We start from the raw sequence: 18,533 nt of genomic DNA on the forward strand, positions 1-18,533 counted from the left end.
GGGACTTGGCGTCAAACCAATGCAGACGACACTGAACTGGTTGCCAGTCAGTCACAGTGCACATATAAAAGAGTCACTGAGTGGGAACTGAGCCCAGGACATTAGGCGAGTGAACCACGACACTATCAGAAATGACGTGTTCCTTTAAATCTCGCATTATTTCAATTACGGTCACAATTGCAGCGATGGGAGTTTCCCCAAACAGACCATGTCAATTACCTGCTTGATTCATCTCATAAAATAAGTACACTGCTTGTCTCATGTACAGTTCTCCAGCTGCTTGTAGTTGGTCTTGCACAGCTGCGGCTGACCCGTGACTCCCTGGAGGATGGCCGTCTCTGCTCCCCTGACGCCGCTTCCTCTGACCCAGTTGGTGGAGGACGGAAGGAGCAGCGTGCCTAACCATCTCCTGGAGTCCAGTACATGTTGAGCGGCGTGATGGCTGCATTTAGTTCACTACTTCTGAATAACGCTTATTCTACCATGCATTATTCTGCCATGCATAAACGCGTTAACTAAATGATGGGAATCCATTTGGTTCCTCATTCAAAATCCAAACTTTTTTTTACCCACACAGAAATCTATGTCAAAGAGAAGAGCAATGGCTTGATCCAAGTGGATCCTTCTGAACTTCATTTCAGTGGCTTCAAGCTAGAGAAGGACTATGTGAAGAGCGTGGTGAGAAAAATCTAACTCTAATCTGCATGTTCTTAATGTTCCGCTCTAATTCATCCCAATTTCTTAATCGCAAGTAAACATTAAGTATACAATTAGCTCACATTATAAATTCCCCTGATTTGAGTTGATGAATGAATGAAGACATGATTTTCCATCATATATGCTTGATGAATGTCGATGTAAGCATCGAGAGTGTCGAAATGGTGCCCCTCGAGTGCACATGATGAAACCCTTTTCCTTTCTACTCAGAAACTAATCAACATCTCATCTCGAGTGCTAAATATTCACATCATCCCCACCCAAACCAAGCATTTCCGAACAAACTACGCCAAAAAGGTATGTTTAACCGCAGCAAGGTGAAGCGCCAACTTTGTCCAATTTGACTGATCTGACTTCCCTCAAGTGTCGTCTCATTCCTGGCCTCGCCTACACAGTGAAGGTCAAATTCTGTCCCCACGAGTGGACTCGTGTCTCCGACTGTATTCGGGTTCACTGTGAGGTAAGCGTGCAAGCAACCTTCTTGTGACCTTGCCTGCGTGTTCTCATGGCCTGTGCCATGTCTGCTCTTGCTCTGCACCCATGTTAAGGACGATGAGAACCTTTTAATTCCAGTTCACGCTTACCCCGCTACCGCTCATGTGCATATCCCGACGCGTGTTGACTTACCAGCTGCGCCGCTTGGACAGAGGTATGTGTTTGTGTGTGAGAGTAGGAATCTTTGTCAAGACATTTCTTGCAGATAAGCCAGAACAAGCTAATGTTTTAATGTGTGACCTGTCCTACAGCGTGAGCCACATCATTCCACTGAGCTGCAGATCTCCCGCCGATTTGGAGTTTGAAGTGCACCTCATTGAGCCACATGAGGCCTTTTCCATTCACCCACTCACAGGTAGCTAAGCTATAACTTGACAACATAGGTGTAAGCTGTCTGCCTGGTTTCTTCAGCTCTGCACAGTTAACGCAACCTTTCTGGAGTGCAGCTCTGCTGTGTTTTCTCCCAAATACTTGCTTGTCCGTTGTGTATTTAATAAATCATGGCCGAGGAAGCCGCACTTTCAACACGTTAATCTTGTCCATGCTCTGGGAAGCATCAGCACTTGAGTTTGGAACTCTACCAGATGTGTTGTAACGTGAGGTTATTTCAGTTGCTTTTTAAAATGCAATGGCCGCTAGCTGTTCCCTGTCAATACAAAGTAGGTGAATAGTTGTATTTTGTGGAGATCATCATCATGGTCCGCATCATCATGAGCATGGATCTTGACCATGGTTCTGTTTTTCAGGTGTGATCCCAGCCAATGGTCAATCAAAAATCACCATTACCTTCAGACCCTGCCGCTATGAGACATGTCAGGTTACCGTTCGGCTGCTTGTCTCACAATTCAACACCAAATCCTACCTCTGTACTGTTACCGGAAGCTCCGCCCCTCTTCTCGCTGTCAGGTATTCGCGGAATAAGTTACAGCAGTTCCCTCGAGCATCAAATAAACGCACTCGTGTGACTTTGGCTATTCTCTTCCATTGCTTGATTGTGTTCCCATGAGAAAGAGGATGCCATCCATCATCTGCAACCGCTGCATCCATGACACTACCCTCGATGTTATGTCAGCCTAAAAGTTAATCATTCGTGGACACGATCGACGCAATTATGACAAGATGTTCATCACTTGAACCAAATAGTTGAATAAATGCACATTTTTATAGCGTCATACAAAAAAAAAAGAAAAAGAAAGCAGGTGTTTAGCTTTTGCTTGACGGCGTTGCTTCTGTATATTTTTTTAAATGTCTATTTCACCTGCTTGGATTAGGGAACTTGCTCTTCAGGGCACACAGGCCAAAAGTAAAGGATCTTTACCAGCCATCCAAGTACAAAGTCCAGTCAAACAAAAGTTTGCCAAGGATGTCGTCAAACCCAAGGTAATGCTTCAGAAGTCTCTTCACTTTTTTCTATTCGGTCATTTTCTGAGCTGAGCTGAGCTGCTGAATTATGCATTTTACGGTACACTATTATGACCAAGGAGCAATGTAATTTTCCCTCTGCTTCACCAAACACATTTCTCTTCACTTCATGCTGTGACTGCTTTACATAACCTGCAGGGTGCCTTAGGGGGTCCAAGTGGGAGCAAGCCAGGACCAAAGCCACTTGTGGATGCCTCCACTCACGCAGGGGTAGCAAAGATGTTGCAGAAGGACAGCAGCAAACTCGGCACTGAACACCCGAGTGAGGGTATGTGCGTGTCACTGAACTACCCCTGCTGCTGTGTGGATGTTGGAATGTCTGAGCCCCCTTTTGTTTTTTTAAATCCTTGTTAGGTCTTCAGACCAGGCAGAAGAAAGAGGCTCTTTTCCTAAAAAGGGTTCAACAAAATGTTAAAGAAGAGCAAATCAACCGACTGAAATTGTAGGTTTAATCATAATCATCTTTTCCTTGAGTGAGTTTATTGGTTTGATCTTTGCATTTACTTTTGTTTTATTTCAAATTATGTCTGCCTTACCCACTTCACTTATGGCAGTGAAGTTTTGAGATGCGCCTATTAGCGAATTACTAGCATCAAACATCATAGATGTTACATCTGACAATTCATACCTTGACGCATGGACAAAAATTGCCACGTAATCCAAAATCTTGTCGAAAATCTTTTCAACTGAGTCAAACTGTTAGTGCCAGAAAGTTTCAACGCCATATTTTGTTCCGTTGGCGGCCCGGTGGTTGAGTGGTTAGCGCAGCGACCTCACAGTGTAGAGGTACCAGTTTTCCAGCTCCGACCTTCCTGTGTGGAGTTTGCATGTTCTCCCTATGCCTGCGTGGGTTTTCTCCGTGTGCTCCAGTTTCCTCCCACATTCAAAAAACATGCATGGCAGGCTGATTGAACACTCCAATACCCCCCGACCCTTGTGAGGATGAAGTGGTTCAGAAAAAAATGGATGGATGGGTGCATTTTGTTCCATTTCCACATCCTATTTGGGCACTAGCCTACTGTCCCGATACTTTTGTTCATGTCGTGAATATAATATCACCACTAGACAAGTCCATCTGGGTAAGGATCCAGTGTCAGAATCGACCAGAAGCCAGGTATTGGAGGACAGGCTAGTTGCTTTGCAACAGTACAAGGTAAACGCGATTGTACTTCCATTGCACTTCTTTGCACCGTTCCTGAACAGTTTTGATTGGAGCAATCTTGCCTTGTGCTCATGTCATGACTGCAGGTCAGGAAGGGAGATGTAAGGCGAGAGGAAGACTTTACAAGCGGACCACCAAAACTTTACTCAATACGACTCATTTGTGATGCAGGGCAGGTAAACACGGCGTTTTACCCCGAGGGTGGCTTTGTTTTTGCTTTCCAAACAGGCCCCTCTCACATGAAAACATCACTGCTGCTTGGGGAATCTACACGCACATTTAGGATTTAGTTTATCGAGGTCTGAAGAAATAGTTTGACGTCCTCAGTGGGCCCCATTCACTTATTACGTGTACACACCATTCATTCCTCGATGAATACGTCAGCCGCTGTTGGTGTGTCTGCAGTTATTACGCAATGGGCAGATTGTACAAGTGCGCTTTGAGTGCGCACCCAGAAGAGCCATTTATCCACTCACATTTCTCTGTTTATTCAAGGCTACCACATTGTCATATTGATCCAGTACACATGGATGAGACAATACAACACACATTTCCTGACATTTACAGTTACAAACGACTCTGAGGCTTTGTTGTGGCACCACTCTGACTAGCATATTCTCTAACTTGTTCCAATGCTAATTTCACGAATTCTATTGACTACAAATCTCTTTTTTTAATCTATTACTATCTACCGTAATTACTAACAATTTGTACACTGTTTGTTCATTCTCGGCTCTTAAGTCATTTTTCCATTGCATGTTTTGCGCGCACAGTTCTGTCATTTAACTTTGGAATGAATTAAAAATGACTGACATCATTGTCAGTTTCTGTGCTGAGCAAGCTTTGCGATGTCATGAACATTTTGAAAATGGTATCAAGTTATGAATGTTCTTGGGCCATCTCTTGTGTCTTATAGACATTCCGTTTTGGCTGAAATGCAGTTAAACAGATGCCCGTTTATAGATAAATTGGGGAAAATTTCAGCTCTCGTTTGAAACTCATTCTGATTCATCAACATGCACGGTGCTCATAAAAAAATGGGCCGGTATGCACGCATCATGAAACCGAGGGCAATTTTGCATACGCGCTCAACTTACTTGCTGAGTAAGAACACTTCTCAGCATTTCTTTGTGAACGAACCCCAATGTCCTGACACCATGTACACGTGTGAGAGTAACATGCATTTTTGGATGCCCCTCTAGGTCCCAAAGGGAGCCCCATCTTTCCAATTTCACCCCAGCTTTCAGTGGGTGCTAAAACAGAGGGCCTTGAAACTCTTCCAGCAGGCAGCACGCAGGGTACACACACACACACACACACACACACACACACACGTGCACACAGCCTTCAAATGTTTTCATTAAAATCTGTGCGATAATCCCACATGGACATATTTTACGAAACAATAAAAAAGGGGGTTTAAAACACTATTTGTGTGCTGACGAACCCTCCAACGCATCAATCTGTGCCTGATTAAACCCGCACATTGCTGCCCTCACAGGTCGTGATGCAGTGTCGCATGAAGCGGACCTTGGCCTTGTGGAGGAATCTACCAGACGCAGCGGCAGGCTTGCTCTCGGCCAATAAAGGTCTTTATCACCCCTGAGCGCTTTCTTGAACCGAATGTCCAAGCCCCCAAAAGAGCTATTTGAGGCACTGTGTGCATTGGTTCACGATGCGAAGGTGACCCTTGGTGTCGGTTCAAGTTAACTTCTGTCATTTGATGTTTCTCAGTTGAAGAGGAGGAGGCGTGTGTTATGAAGATCACCCCAGAAAGAATCTTTCCATCTTCCTTCCCACTTTTCACAGATGAAGCTGATCTGCTGGTGAGTACTTTCTGGGACCAAAAGCGCAAATTCACATCCACGGCTACGTCATTAGCGAAACAGTGCTTGAATAATCAACGGACTTTATTCAAATCAGAATGTGGTGTGACATCAAATCTGCCTTTGCATGAAATCATAAAAGAGAACCAGTTTACATGATGCCTGCCTGTAGACTATAAAAATGTCCCCCGAATGTTGTGGAGCGGTAGCGCATGGGCCAAAGGATTCCATTTTGATGCATCTCCACAACACAGCAAAGTAGAGCATATTTTGCATTGACATGACTTATTTCCTTGTGAGGAACACAATAAGTCTGACAAAACACACATGTGCAGCATCGGGGGTATCAATGAAGGCATTAAATTTGATGCAGTTCCGATTTAGTCTTGTTCCACATTTGCAGAAATCTTTGCGTGCGATCCTTTGTTCGTTTCTAGTTTTGTGTGCAAAGGTAGATTAAAAAAAAATACTATTATTATTTTTGGGGGGCATAGGTATATTGTGCAGGTGTTGAAATTTGAAAAAAGTTTCAGAAACTTGCTGACTCTTGAAATATGTCTTCCCAACTAAAAGTGCACCTTTGAAGAGGTTTTACTTTGTCCAAGTAAATGCGTTATTTATAACAGTTCTGTGACGGTGAAGAGATAAGGTTTGTCTTTCACATAATTTGGTACAAATAAAATTTGGAGGAAAAACATTGACGGGTGCCCATCGCAAAAATGTGGTGACATTTTCATGACAGTCCTACCTACGAGCTATTGTCATCTTAGCATCTTTTTAATGGTTGGGACCAAAGTGCTACATCATACTGGACATGGTTTCTCAAAATTTGGGTCAAGAAATTCACAACTGAGGTAAGATTTATTGATTTGACCTATTTTTGAACTTCAAATTAAAGACAGCCGGTCAATATTTTCAAAATTATTCAGTTATTCACATAGAAGGTCAATCTGCTGTAGAAGCATGACAGCAGAGTAACACAGTGCCTCAGTGTAACGCAACTACATGGTAATGGTTGTATGGTGGCACCACAGACTCATGTTCATCAAAATCTTCCCCTGAGATGTCATGGAGAGGCCCAGTCATCTTAGTCACTCGGAGGCTTCCAATCTGGCATTTCACAGAGATGAAAGTCCTCCGGATTTTCCCGGAATTCCGGGTTTTTCAAATTTTTACGAATAAAAGACGCAGTGGACAAGATAGTTGTCGTAAAAAATATATTTGGACAAAAAGGGAAACACACAGATTGGCAGAAAAACGTGTCCGTCCGACTTTGAGTGTCGTCTCGGCTCGTTTAGCTTAGCTGTTGTGGTGTGTGACGGGTGTGTGTTGTCATTGCGTCGGCACGGATTGGTTGAAATCAAAAGAAGCGCTTGCGTACATGTTCGCGCTGAAGCACGCACAGGAGGGAGCAGCAGACTCTCTACTGCTGAGGCTCGCTGAGCTTGAGTGGCGTCACCACAACAGTAATTCCCTCGCCTCGCACTCTCATGGCCTCGCCATTTCTCTGAAATTTTGAAATTTCGTCGAGAACGGAAGCCACAAAGGGTGCACATGTGCACACAAAAGGAAGATTAGTCATTGAATGTCAAGTATTTGAATAGCGTTTTGTGTAAACTGATTCATGCTTGATCGGCCAGGTGTGTGTGCGCTCGCGCGTGTGTGTGTGGGTGTGTGTGTGTGTGTGTGTATTTATTTATTTATTTTCCCAGGATTTTCAGAAAAGTCCACATCATTTCAGAACTTGAATGACTGAGCAATGCCACTTTCTTTCTTTGTGCGTTCTCAAGCTTCTCTGAACCTGAGCGTGAGATACAACATGATGTATGTCATTATTCCCTGACTCATCTTGCCTTGAAATGGTGGCGTATATAAACATGACCAAATTTGTTCATGGCCCGACCAGTATTTGGCTGCCCCATTTTCCGATTTGAGTTCATTAGATGATTCACGAGGCTTGAAATATTTAGGACACAGTGCTAGTGCCTTGTTTTTCATACTGCATTCACATAAGATGAAAATGAGGGTGGGAGGTGGTATGGTGCATCAGTAAAGTACCAATAAAAGCGGCTTATCAGCTCTCTATCTAGGCGAGACCTATTGGTGCACTTGCCTTACGGGGCTATGCCCATCCACCAACTTGCTTGTGACCAATCACGCCACTTCGCATTCAAAAACTTCAAAACCTGAGGCAGGATTTCTTGAAAACTAACAAACTTGAGGCAGGAACCAGCATTTGGCTGCTAAACAGATGAGGTTAGCACAGGGGTCGGCAACCCAAAATGTTGGAAGAGCCATATAGGACAAACAAAACCCAAAAAAACAAATATGTCTGGAGCCGCAACAAATAAAATCCTTCTATAAAACTTATAACGAAGGAAACACATGATGTGTGTATGTAGGAGACTGAACTGTCTCAGAATTGTTTATGTTATTCATTCCTTTGTTGTGTGTTCACAAACACCCACATAGAATTTATTTTGTAATTTCCTCACTTGATTTTTTGTTTTGATGCATTATTTTCGCTTTTCTTAGTGTCAGTGAAGTGATCATTAATTTCCGTTTTTCTGAGGCTGTCTTTGAACGCAAAGGGAAGGCACAGAGTCGGACGCAGAAGTATCTGTGTTTGTTGAGACTGTTAAAAGCATAAATAAAGTGTGTGTCGTAAAAAAAAAACAACACCACAGCTCTCCTTTTTCGGAGCTGCAACGTGTATCTATATCTATTTGAGCTATATTAGCCCACTATCAAAATCTTTTTTCATTTTTAAACATTTTTTTATAAAGTTCCAGGGAGCCACTAGGTGTCGCTAAAGAGCCGCATGCGGCTCTGGAGCCGCGTGTTCCCGACCCCCGGGTTAGCAGAATGAAATCAGCTTCTTAACAACCAGGGGCTTCGTCTCATGGATGCCCACCATATAGTCAGTGGAATCGCTCGGTGTTCATTATGCAGCCAAGAAACTTGCCTTCGCTCCAGGCGAGTGTGGCTGTGAAGAGTGCCTCATTTTTTGAGAGGCGGTGGAGGGCGTAGCCCTTGGAGGTGGACTTGGAAAATAAATTAGTCAAGCTAACCCTGCTAGATTGAAATTGAAATTGAATATATAATCACCTATGTTTTATGAAAAGCCTTTCGGAATGCATTGTGTTGATATTTTAGGGACTTAATCAAAGAAAGCAAATCTGCCAATGCATCTGAGCTGCTCATTTTTTCGTTCTCTTACGTCAATGATGGAGAGTCTAATGATGTGAATGACAATTGTAAATAGGACTGCGATTTATCCATTTTGTGTTTATATTGCACTTAATTGAACGGTGTTTGTTGTTTTTTTTCTTCTTTCTTCTTTCTACCCACATTCTTGCTGCTGTAAATTTCCCCAGTGTGGGACAAATAAAGGATATCTTATCTTATCTTAATCCTTGGGATATTTTCAGAAGTTAAAGTGGACATTGAGTAGATCTGTCCACATAAATTTCGGTGCCAATTGATCCCCGTTTTGGGTAATTATGAGCAAATTACGTAAAATGATTTTCAATGGAAAAATATTGTCTCGTTCCTCCTGTGACTGCCATCAAGACATAGGCAGAGGGAGGGAGGGGGCTTGGGGGCTAGCTGTATTGTTGGCTGGAATGGGCGTAGTAAGTTATTTACTGATTTCCCCAAAAACTAATTGACCACATTTAAAATGCAAGCGAATATCACCTCCTGCCCTCCCGCCTAGAAAAAAAAATACATCAATTGAACTTGTTAGTGAAAAATGGACCATCCTGGCTGGATGATCCCTTTAACAAGATAGTGTCCTGAAGAAGCTGTGGAAGTTACACATTTGTATATGAGATAGGGTATGAGGTAAAAATAAATAAAAACTAGCGCACGAGCGGGCTCCGGAGGTGGTTCAAGGCAGTAGGCGAAAAGGTAGATTTCTTGATGAAGCGAAAGGGTGTCCGATGGGCGAATGAGGGACCCGAGGTGACGAGATGGGGCAAGGCTGACACACAGGCTTGGCCTTTTGATCTCTACGTTCACAAAACCGCGATAACTCAATGACAACGTCCTGCAGCGATAGGGACGTGATTGACTTTACCGGTAATTTGTGCAAGTGATGTCTGCTTTCTCTTTGCAGGCTCTTGATTTTTTGGCCTTGCCTGTGGATGCCGTTAATGTGAGGGTGACAACACATGTTCCTACCTTCAAGCTTCAAGTAGGTGAAGTTACTGCTCATCTAAGTGTGGCTCATGTCTCCATGGCAACACATTGCATGTTCTCACTCACCTCTTGAAATATATTGATGTGTTTGTTACTATGATTTCTATGATTATTTTCTGTTATTGAGGTTCCTCAGTACTACAAGCTGATGGGCTACCAGCCTGTGTCAGCCTGGGAAGCCTTTAACGCCTTCATTCCCACTACCTTAGCCCGACCACTTCGCACTGGAGATCCAGTAAAGCCACAACACGTAAAGATCAGCTAGTGTCATCATGGATTATCGTATTTACTATGTATCGTTTCTTCATGTTTTTCTTGCCCAGGAGGCTGGTTCCCAATCACCCACACCAGGGGATGAGGATGAGCAAGATGCCAGTGATCTAAACTTCACATTCCCAAGTGCTCTCCTTCGACCCATTCATGCACACCCACTCAGAATATTCGTACGTTTTTTTTTTTTTACATTGCTCATTGATGGATAGTTATGAGCAGTGCTGATAAATCCCAAAAGTATTGCTATACACTTTTCCCATGTGCTGTGTGCTGTAGAACCCAGCTCCTGGCCTCCAGGCCTACAAGCCACCCCCTAAATACCTCGAAAGTGATGTGGACTTTCACCTCTGCCCATTGCCTCGGTAAATGTTTCCTCCTCAGTGCCATTGCAGCATCAATCTTCCATGGATCATCTTATCGCTTATGTTATGAAGCAATATAATCTTGGCCCTCTCTGTGTAGCTATTCGTCTCCTGGGGGCCCCACAACTGGGATGGAGTCTCAAACCTTACAAATGCAGACCCTGGACCCAAAGGTAAGCAAATTGCTTCAAGGATTTTTTTTTTTTGTCTTTAAGCCCTAAGTAAAACCACCTCGAATATATCACGGCAAAGTTTCCTTTCTTTGTGATAGGGAGCGATCGCAGGGTTGAAGACATGGGACAATTTTGATTTGGTAATTGCAACATGTGTGTCCAGACAGGCGGCTCTCACCAGCAACATCCTTCATGGGTAGGTGAGACGCGATTATACCTGTGACTGCATCAGTAAAATCATTTTATTATTTATTTAATCATAATAATATTATTATTATACTGCTACAATTTACGTATTGCAGCAGTACGGGGGGAGGCCAATATGAGCGAGCACACAGGTACGTGTATGGGTCTACTGATACCTCCCCACCCCCACCACCACCACCAAATGAGCAAAAAGTAACGTTGTGTCATGCAAAATGAAGCTATTACTGCTCCATAAAAGATATTTAAAGCACTTGATTATTTGGTTACTCTGTGACCTAAAAAAAAATCAATTAGAAAATCAAGGAAACTGTTCCCAAATTCAGGTCGGGTATCACTATTTTGTTTTACTCACCTAAACATGTCCAGTGGAATTGAAAATAATTGTGTGTGTGTGTGTATGTGTGCATGTGTGCATCTGTGTTTCGTTTCGCTACAATGTTCGTGAACTTCTTTTTTTTAACTTCCATTTTGGATTGGATGCCATAGATATGGGCTTAACAAAAACAAACAAACAAACAAACAAACAAACAAACAAACAAAAAGAAACTAAACTGTCCCAAAAATCGCAGGTTTGAGACCCTATGTGTATGTGTACACGTACGACATGATGAGAGCTCGCTATGTTGAACAACAGCTGTGCACACTCCTTTAGAGTTGAGCACCTCTATGGCAATGCCAAACTCATGTCCATGCTTTCCGTTGCTTGCCTTTGTTGGTACAGAGACGTATCTTTTAGCCAGCTGGTGCTGTGCATCTGTGATCTAACAGTGGAATAACTATTGATTGTGCCACAGCGCCACTCAACGATAGTGGCCAATTCTGGAAGTAATTGACTATGACAACTACTGTCCAAAGGTCAATTTTGAGTGGACTAGGAGCGATTTTTTCTCCATCAGCTCCGTAGTCCATCAGTTCCACATTCTTTAAATCAAGGTTGCACTGGATCTCTTGAATATGAGTGAGTCATCTTGAGCGCACCCAGTAAGCATCAGTGTAAGATTGCAAACAAATTTGCAAATTCCCTTCATCATTTCAGTGTCACAATGAGATGTAAAACTTGAACTAAATAAATGACAATTCCACAAGTGGACTCGACTGGACGTTGACGTGTAACGGATGCTGGTTGCACCTCCCAAATGGATCTTCGTAAGACCTTACTCCTCGGAGCCTTCAAATGAGGGCGCTGAGGTCGCGGCCAGGGATTTTAACTCAGCGATCAGCGCACTTGACTTCCAAGCTAGTGACGTGGTGGTGATGCAAATTGGAAACCTGAGTAGGTGTGGCTCTGACAGCACAGAATTGCCACCATGCTGTGGTGCCATGACCTGGATTGAAGCAAAGTTTTCGGGGGAAGACTACCAAATGCCAGTTTGACAGAGGCTGAGCATGAGTGATCGTAAAGCCTCACTCCTTCAATGAAGGGTATTGCCGGCTGAGTTACTGACTTTACCTCAGTGGTGAATGCACAAGAGTTCCAAGCTGGGGATGTGATGGAGGCGTGGATTCGCAACCCGAGCAGGTGTGGCTTAACAGCACAGAATCGCCATTGTGAAGACCAAATAATATATAGTATAATATCAAGCAAGGATGTGACATAGGTCACTTTAGAACATCATGTCATGATTTCATACAACAGAGCGAAACATCTTTACTCATTATTTACTATGTAGGTTTTATCCTGCAAAGTTGATCTCCATCCATTATCTGTACCGCTTATTCTAATTAGGGCTGTGCATGGTCATAATTTTCAAAATATTTTCATTTAAGTTGGAATATTTTCATGAAATTTTCTCTCTGCAAGAAAAGTGCAAAATGCACAGATATGTCCAGACCAGTTGTTTTTGGGTACCCTTCAGTTTTTTTCCTCAAGAGAAATGCAAAAAAATACTCAACTGAACTGAAATGAACTCAGCTGCTTAGTAGAAGTGCCTGGGAAGAGGCGGAAAGTAAAATGCTTTCATTCAGTTCAGCCATCCCTCAAAGTGCTTTCTGGCGATTGTAGTTTTATCTTTGCTGTTCAAAAGCAGCTGTTGGAAGCCCTTTCATCAAAGTGAGACCGAGTGGATATCTGTCCTCTGTTCTGTCACATTCCGTCCAGCTTTGCTGCATCAATCAGCGTGTATTTTTGTGTACGTCCTCCAGTTCTTCTGACTATAACAAAGACATCCTGCCTGTCACATCACCTGCTGCGTTCACCCAGCCTCCTGCTTATCTCTCTGGACTTACAGACAAGAGGTTATTGATACTCTAGAATGATTTACATCTTATTTGATTTATTTTTTTAAACATAAATTGCTTTAAAAAAATTGCTGTGTGTCGCAGTCCATATACAGGCCATAACTGTATATTTGTCTGCAAACAGGTCTGAAGTGATGCTCACCCCGAAAATTATCAAGAGAGATTTCCTTTCTGGGTTACAGTGACAACCTTCCACAGGTGGAGCAGCTGGTGAGACTGCCGACATGATATATTTTATGTCCAAGCCATTGAGACACAGAGGGCCAAATTCACTTAGGGGCTGAGCGGCTGGTTTTGTGGAGCTAACCGGAAAAAATGGAGCAAACCGTAACTGAGAGTCCAGGCAGAATGCATCTCTGTTCTGCATTTGCGTGTAATTAAATAGGGTAGTGGTTGGTGGAGACATTTCCCACCGCTAAATGAGCTTAATCGATAAACAACATCTAATTCAATAACACCAGCGCTCATAGTCACACGTACTTTGAGCCAAGCAAACAATGTCTATGGAAAGCTGCTGTAAAATTGGCGCTGCTCTGCGGAAGCCTCTTTTTTGAGGGGACACAACCTGCAACGTCTGAGTAATGTGAGAGAACACTCCTACTTGTACAAGATGTCGTCCAAAATTTGGGAGGGGGCAGATGCAAACTACAGGTGCAAATGAAGTGCAATTGAAAGTGTTTTCGGTAGCAACAGTTCATTCTTTGTGGATTTGGCCCAGAGTTTCGATCCTTGAATAGTTACTTATACAACGAGATCACTTCCTGTACTATCAATAGGATGTTGGCAGGCATTTATTTGACAGATAAGCACATTGTGTCTCTTTTGGGTCAACCAAAACATGGATAAATGAAATGAAGTGACTGACTTTTAAATCCTCCTCATTCTTCTGGCGAGCTGAAAGAGGCTGCATCGTGCTGCTTTTATTCACGTGATATTGTTTTGTTGTCGTTGCAGAGAAATGTTCTTGTAAATAAAATATGGCAACAAAATAATGCGAGGACCAAAATTGATTTGATAGTCCATTCATTTCAGCCTTTGCATTTTACATTTACAGCTCATCGAAAGATTGCTCAAGATTGATGACTAAAGCTGCAGGTTGCTCAGTGGCAGGCACCAGAGGCGGTATCTGCAAACAGATGAATTGGCGTGAGCAAACTGCAGTTGCTTCAAGACCCAGTGATCATCACAAGACTGTTACTGAGCCCCCCCAAACCCGCCCCCGACACACACACACACACACACACACACACACACACACATTTTTTGCACAATTTTACAGCAATTAAATAGAAGATACTTTTTTTCAAGGGTATACATTTGCAATAATGTCTCTATTCATTTCAGAACTCACAGGTTGGGTGTCATTTCTGCATTTCTGCATTTTTGGGCTTGGTGGTCCATTAAATACCTGTTCTCACCCCTAGAGGGAACTCCAACTCAGTTCGTGACCACAAAGAATGGCAAGCACCGGCATGGATAGCTTTGACATTTGCGCGTCAATCCGCATGTTAAAGCCTTTGGCAAAGATTCACTTCACTCAGGTCACAGTGGCACTTATCAAATAAAACGGTTGCAAAACCTATTATAAAATCTTAATAATCATGCCCTTATATTTTGACCTGACGTGTGTTCTAGGGCAAGCAAGAAGAGTTGCATATTTCATGGAAACCACAGCAATGACATTTTCTCCAGGCAGACTACTGTGCCATCACGGATATAAGCAAAAAAGAGAGACAATAACAGTCAGCTGGTATAATTAATTCACACAGCTGCAAGGAGCTACTAATAGTCAATATTTTATAACTGTTTTTGCTGTCAGCCTCAACAGTGGAAAGACCACAGCATGTGTTGCTCCAATCTGCCACCATTCTTTTTCCCCCCACCGTGATAGAAAACACAGGTGCAGTACACCAATCTTGGCTGATCCTAAATTATACCATAGACTTTCCAAGCTCTTGAATACAGCCATTCATCCATTTCCTATGACACTTAATCTGTTCGGTGCCTCAGGGAACCTGAAGTATATTCCAGCTGTGACATGGGGTTAACACTGGACTGATCACCTGTCAATCACAGAACTGAAGCTTCGAGATAACAGCCGTTATTCATACCTATATACAAGTGAGAGTCCTAAATAGACCGAACATATTTTTGGACTGTCTGAGGATACTGGTGAATTCCACACAACCCACATAAGCACAGGGAGAACAAGCGCAACCCCCCAGACCACCCCAAAAAGTCTTAAAACAAAATTAGTACCGTCAATCATTTTAGAGAGCATCCCTGCCCATTTTTCCGGGTTCTGTTTTGTGTCATGTCATTACCTGGACTCCATGTTGTCCTTGAGTGCTAGCAGATTTGTTGAAGCTGTGCCACTTTGTAAAAAGTGCATTTCTTCACTAAATTAAGTTCAAGTGTCAGCATTTCTCGGATTCTGTTGTTCATGTTGCTTGTAACAACATGACAATGATGCAGCTGTAACCGCTGCTGCTTTTACACGCCGACTCAGGAAAACAAAAGCAGCATGTCGGTATTAAAAAAAATAAAAGAACTTTAATGTCAAATTAAGATAAGATAAGATATCCTTTATTCGTCCCACACTGGGGAAATTTACAGCCTCCGGCAGCAAGAATGTATGTAGAAAGAAGAAAGAAGAAAGAGAAAAAAACAACAAACATCTTTCAATTAAATGCAATATGAACACAAAATGGATAAATCGCAGTACTATTTACAATTTTTCCTTCACATCATTTAATTACTATTATTATTATGATTGTTATTTTTTATTCATCAGCCTGACAGCAGTCGGTAGGAACGAGCGTTGGTATCTCTCCTTCTTGCAGCGTAGGTGTAACAGTCTCTGGCTTAATTTCGGTATTTAAAAAAACAATCTTTTGTTTTTTGAGTTGAGGTGTACCGCTCACATTAATGGTGGAAAAAATACTGCAATGATTGATCTTTGGTGATTTTCAGTACGGTACTCATTCAGTACGAGCCAATTCTAGACCAAGTCTGAAAAGACGTCTAAAAACGTCTTTTTGGAGTGAATGAGTTAATGACAAAAACAGGGGTGGGTGAACCTGTTTTCATATCTACGACAAGACTCGCAATAACTTTTTTTTTCTTTGCAGAGCAGTTTTTCTAATCAATGATTTAATTTGAAAACTAATTTACTAATTTGGAGTCACAATTTTGCAGATTAATTGTAGAGACCTGGAGCAAGGGGTTTATGAAACAACAAAGACACGAATGAACAATTGTTTAGGTGTTGTTGTTTGTTGATTTGCCCGTACGGCCCGTCTATTTGCGAGTCTGTCGAACCACGTGACGGGCGGCCCCGTCGCCGATTAACCTTTCAGTCACAACACGTCCTTGATAGCTATCATCTGTTCATCACTCCATCCATCCGTCTGTTGTTTGTCCTTTGAGAGGCTTTATAAATGCATTTATCCATCAATCCATTTTCTATCCCACTTATGCTCATGGTCGAGGAGTCGGGTACACCGCGCACTGATCAACAGTCAATCGCAGAGGCGCCGTCAAAATTGTTCGAATTTGAATGACATTGTTCAAGTCAAGTCAGCTTTATTGTCAAATATGCGCTATGTGCAACATAGAGCACAGATGAAATTTATTTCCTCTCAACAACAGTGCAACCACAGGAGAGAGAAGATATTCATTGATAGACATTCTCACCATTTTGTCTTTTTTTTCTGACAAGATGAATCGAACCTCAGTTGGTACATCACATCATGAGCAAAATTATTTGATCTTGTGGTTGTTTCTCATCCTGTGGTTTTAAACTTGTCTCACTGGGACCCGGACTTTCCAATTGTGGCTTGGTCATCTTGTTTTTATACATGCTGTATGTATTTCACAATGTATGCAAACAAAAAGGCACCAGGAAATTGTCATGTGGCAGAACATGCCTTGAACCTGAAAATGACCTCAACTGAAACAACTTATGTTTGGGGTTGTGCTGCCACATAAACCCAGAAGGTTTTTTTTCTTGAAAAACCAATACCAAACAAAAAACCAATACACTAATACGTTACAAAATTAGCTACAGTGGAAATTCAAACCTTTAACATCATTGTACGCAATTGTACAGCTACAACGAGCAAAGCAAGGAGTATTTCACTTCAAAAGCGATTTACTGTAAATCAAACCTCCAAATCATAATGGCGGGGGGGGGGGGGGGCAGCACGGTGGTCGACTGGTTTGCATGTCCGTCTCACAGTGCAGAGGTCCAGTGTTCGAATACGAGCTCAAGCCTTCCTGTATGAAGTTTACATGTTCTCCCTGTGCCTGCATGGCTTTTCTCTGGGTATTCTGTTTTCCTCCCACATTCCCAAAACATGAATGGTAAGTTAATGGGGCACTATAGATCGTCCCCTAGGTGTGATTGTGAGTGTGAATGGTTCACTGTGATGGGCTGGCAACCAGTTTGAGGTGTACCGCGCCAACTGCCCGAAGACGGCTGCGATAGCCTCCAGCACACCCGTGACCCTCGTAAGGATAAGTGGCTCGGAGAATGAATGAATAGATGATGGCTAGGGTGCTCGCTTGCTCATGACAGCGCTAATTTAAGCAGTGCTAGTGCATTCAGTTCATTTCACTGTCAAACAAGCATAGGTGCCATTAATCCGCGACCCAGAAAAAAGATTTCATAAGCAATGATTGCCTTCTTAGTGTAGGCGTTCAAAAGAACGTATGGCAGAGTGATGATGTAAGAAGAGACCGGGTGTATATATATTGCATTGTGTAAATGAAACTGGGGCCAAACATTCTCACTCCCCAAAAGTAGTATGAGTCCTGGAGTGTTTTTTTTTTTTTTTTTCTGCTTTAACGAAGAGTGTTATGGAACCCAGACATATGACACGCGACATTAGTAACAGTAAATAACAGGAAAATATATTCAAAAATGCCTTCAACTGTAGCGAACATAATGTAACTCAAAACAGCATCGTCTCCAAAAGAGGCGGTCCATCATAGTATGCTAGCCTTGAGGCGACATCAAAATATTTTGTAAATTGCTAAAGCCAGAATTAGTTAGCCAGTAACTCAGCAATGATGTGAACTGTTTGAATTTCCACGAGAGCTATTTTTGTAAATTGTATTTTTTTTAATGTAAATTACGGCTGCTGTTGGGTCTCCCTTTCAAGTTGTTTGTGTGTCTTCACCTAAATGACATTAAACACATGCAAAAGATGACAGTAGTGAAGAAGACTTAGCATATCATCCTGCAAGAAGCAAATCATTAATTTCATTGATTTACTCTGTTTTATCAGTCTGTCTGCCTCGGTCAAATGATAGAGAAACGTTTGTTCACTATGTTTTGCATAGCTTGTTGTTGTGCAGAAAGCTTTGACTTTTGCTACCCAGAAAACCGTGTGACGTCACGGTGAAATAGAGATCCATTAAAAAAAATACCCTTTCAAAACAAAAAGTACAT

General features: G+C 42.4%; 1 protein-coding gene and 1 long non-coding RNA gene across 4 annotated transcripts; both read left to right on the forward strand.

The window, feature by feature from the left end:
• Positions 1-253: 253 nt before the first annotated feature.
• Positions 254-14,660, forward strand: cfap221 (cilia and flagella associated protein 221). Of its 3 annotated transcripts, none has more exons than XM_052052603.1 (24): positions 254-419; positions 578-678; positions 928-1,014; positions 1,082-1,177; positions 1,266-1,366; positions 1,464-1,567; positions 1,959-2,118; positions 2,484-2,592; positions 2,773-2,902; positions 2,989-3,076; positions 3,700-3,787; positions 3,883-3,972; positions 4,999-5,094; positions 5,298-5,385; positions 5,531-5,622; positions 9,743-9,820; positions 9,953-10,075; positions 10,149-10,268; positions 10,375-10,460; positions 10,561-10,633; positions 10,732-10,829; positions 12,983-13,075; positions 13,203-13,288; positions 14,133-14,660. In XM_052052603.1, exons 1-23 carry the CDS (start codon positions 329-331, stop codon positions 13,261-13,263), a joined length of 2,253 nt encoding a protein of 750 aa, XP_051908563.1. In that variant the 5' UTR covers positions 254-328; the 3' UTR covers positions 13,264-13,288; positions 14,133-14,660. The 3 variants fall into 3 exon arrangements, with proteins under 3 accessions (XP_051908563.1, XP_051908567.1, XP_051908576.1); XM_052052607.1 differs by having other exon boundaries at positions 9,953-10,060; XM_052052616.1 differs by lacking the exons at positions 13,203-13,288; positions 14,133-14,660 and having other exon boundaries at positions 10,732-10,833.
• A 1,283-nt stretch (positions 14,661-15,943) lies between these two features.
• On the forward strand, positions 15,944-17,881 carry LOC127592762 (uncharacterized). Its single transcript, XR_007960214.1, has 2 exons — positions 15,944-16,040; positions 16,123-17,881. It is a non-coding gene; the product is annotated as an uncharacterized LOC127592762 (long non-coding RNA).
• The last annotated feature ends 652 nt before the right edge of the window (positions 17,882-18,533 follow it).

The sequence above is a fragment of the Hippocampus zosterae genome, chromosome 2, assembly GCF_025434085.1.
Source record: "Hippocampus zosterae strain Florida chromosome 2, ASM2543408v3, whole genome shotgun sequence".
NCBI classification, from domain to species: domain Eukaryota; kingdom Metazoa; phylum Chordata; class Actinopteri; order Syngnathiformes; family Syngnathidae; genus Hippocampus; species Hippocampus zosterae.

Coding starts and splice junctions, on each gene's coding strand:
- cfap221 (XM_052052603.1), top strand. CDS start 329: ATGGCCGTCTCTGCTCCCCTGACGCCGCTTCCTCTGACCCAGTTGGTG. Junction 1,367..1,463: donor GCTGCGCCGCTTGGACAGAG/GTATGTGTTTGT, acceptor CCTGTCCTACAG/CGTGAGCCACATCATTCCAC. Junction 9,821..9,952: donor TTCCTACCTTCAAGCTTCAA/GTAGGTGAAGTT, acceptor TCTGTTATTGAG/GTTCCTCAGTACTACAAGCT.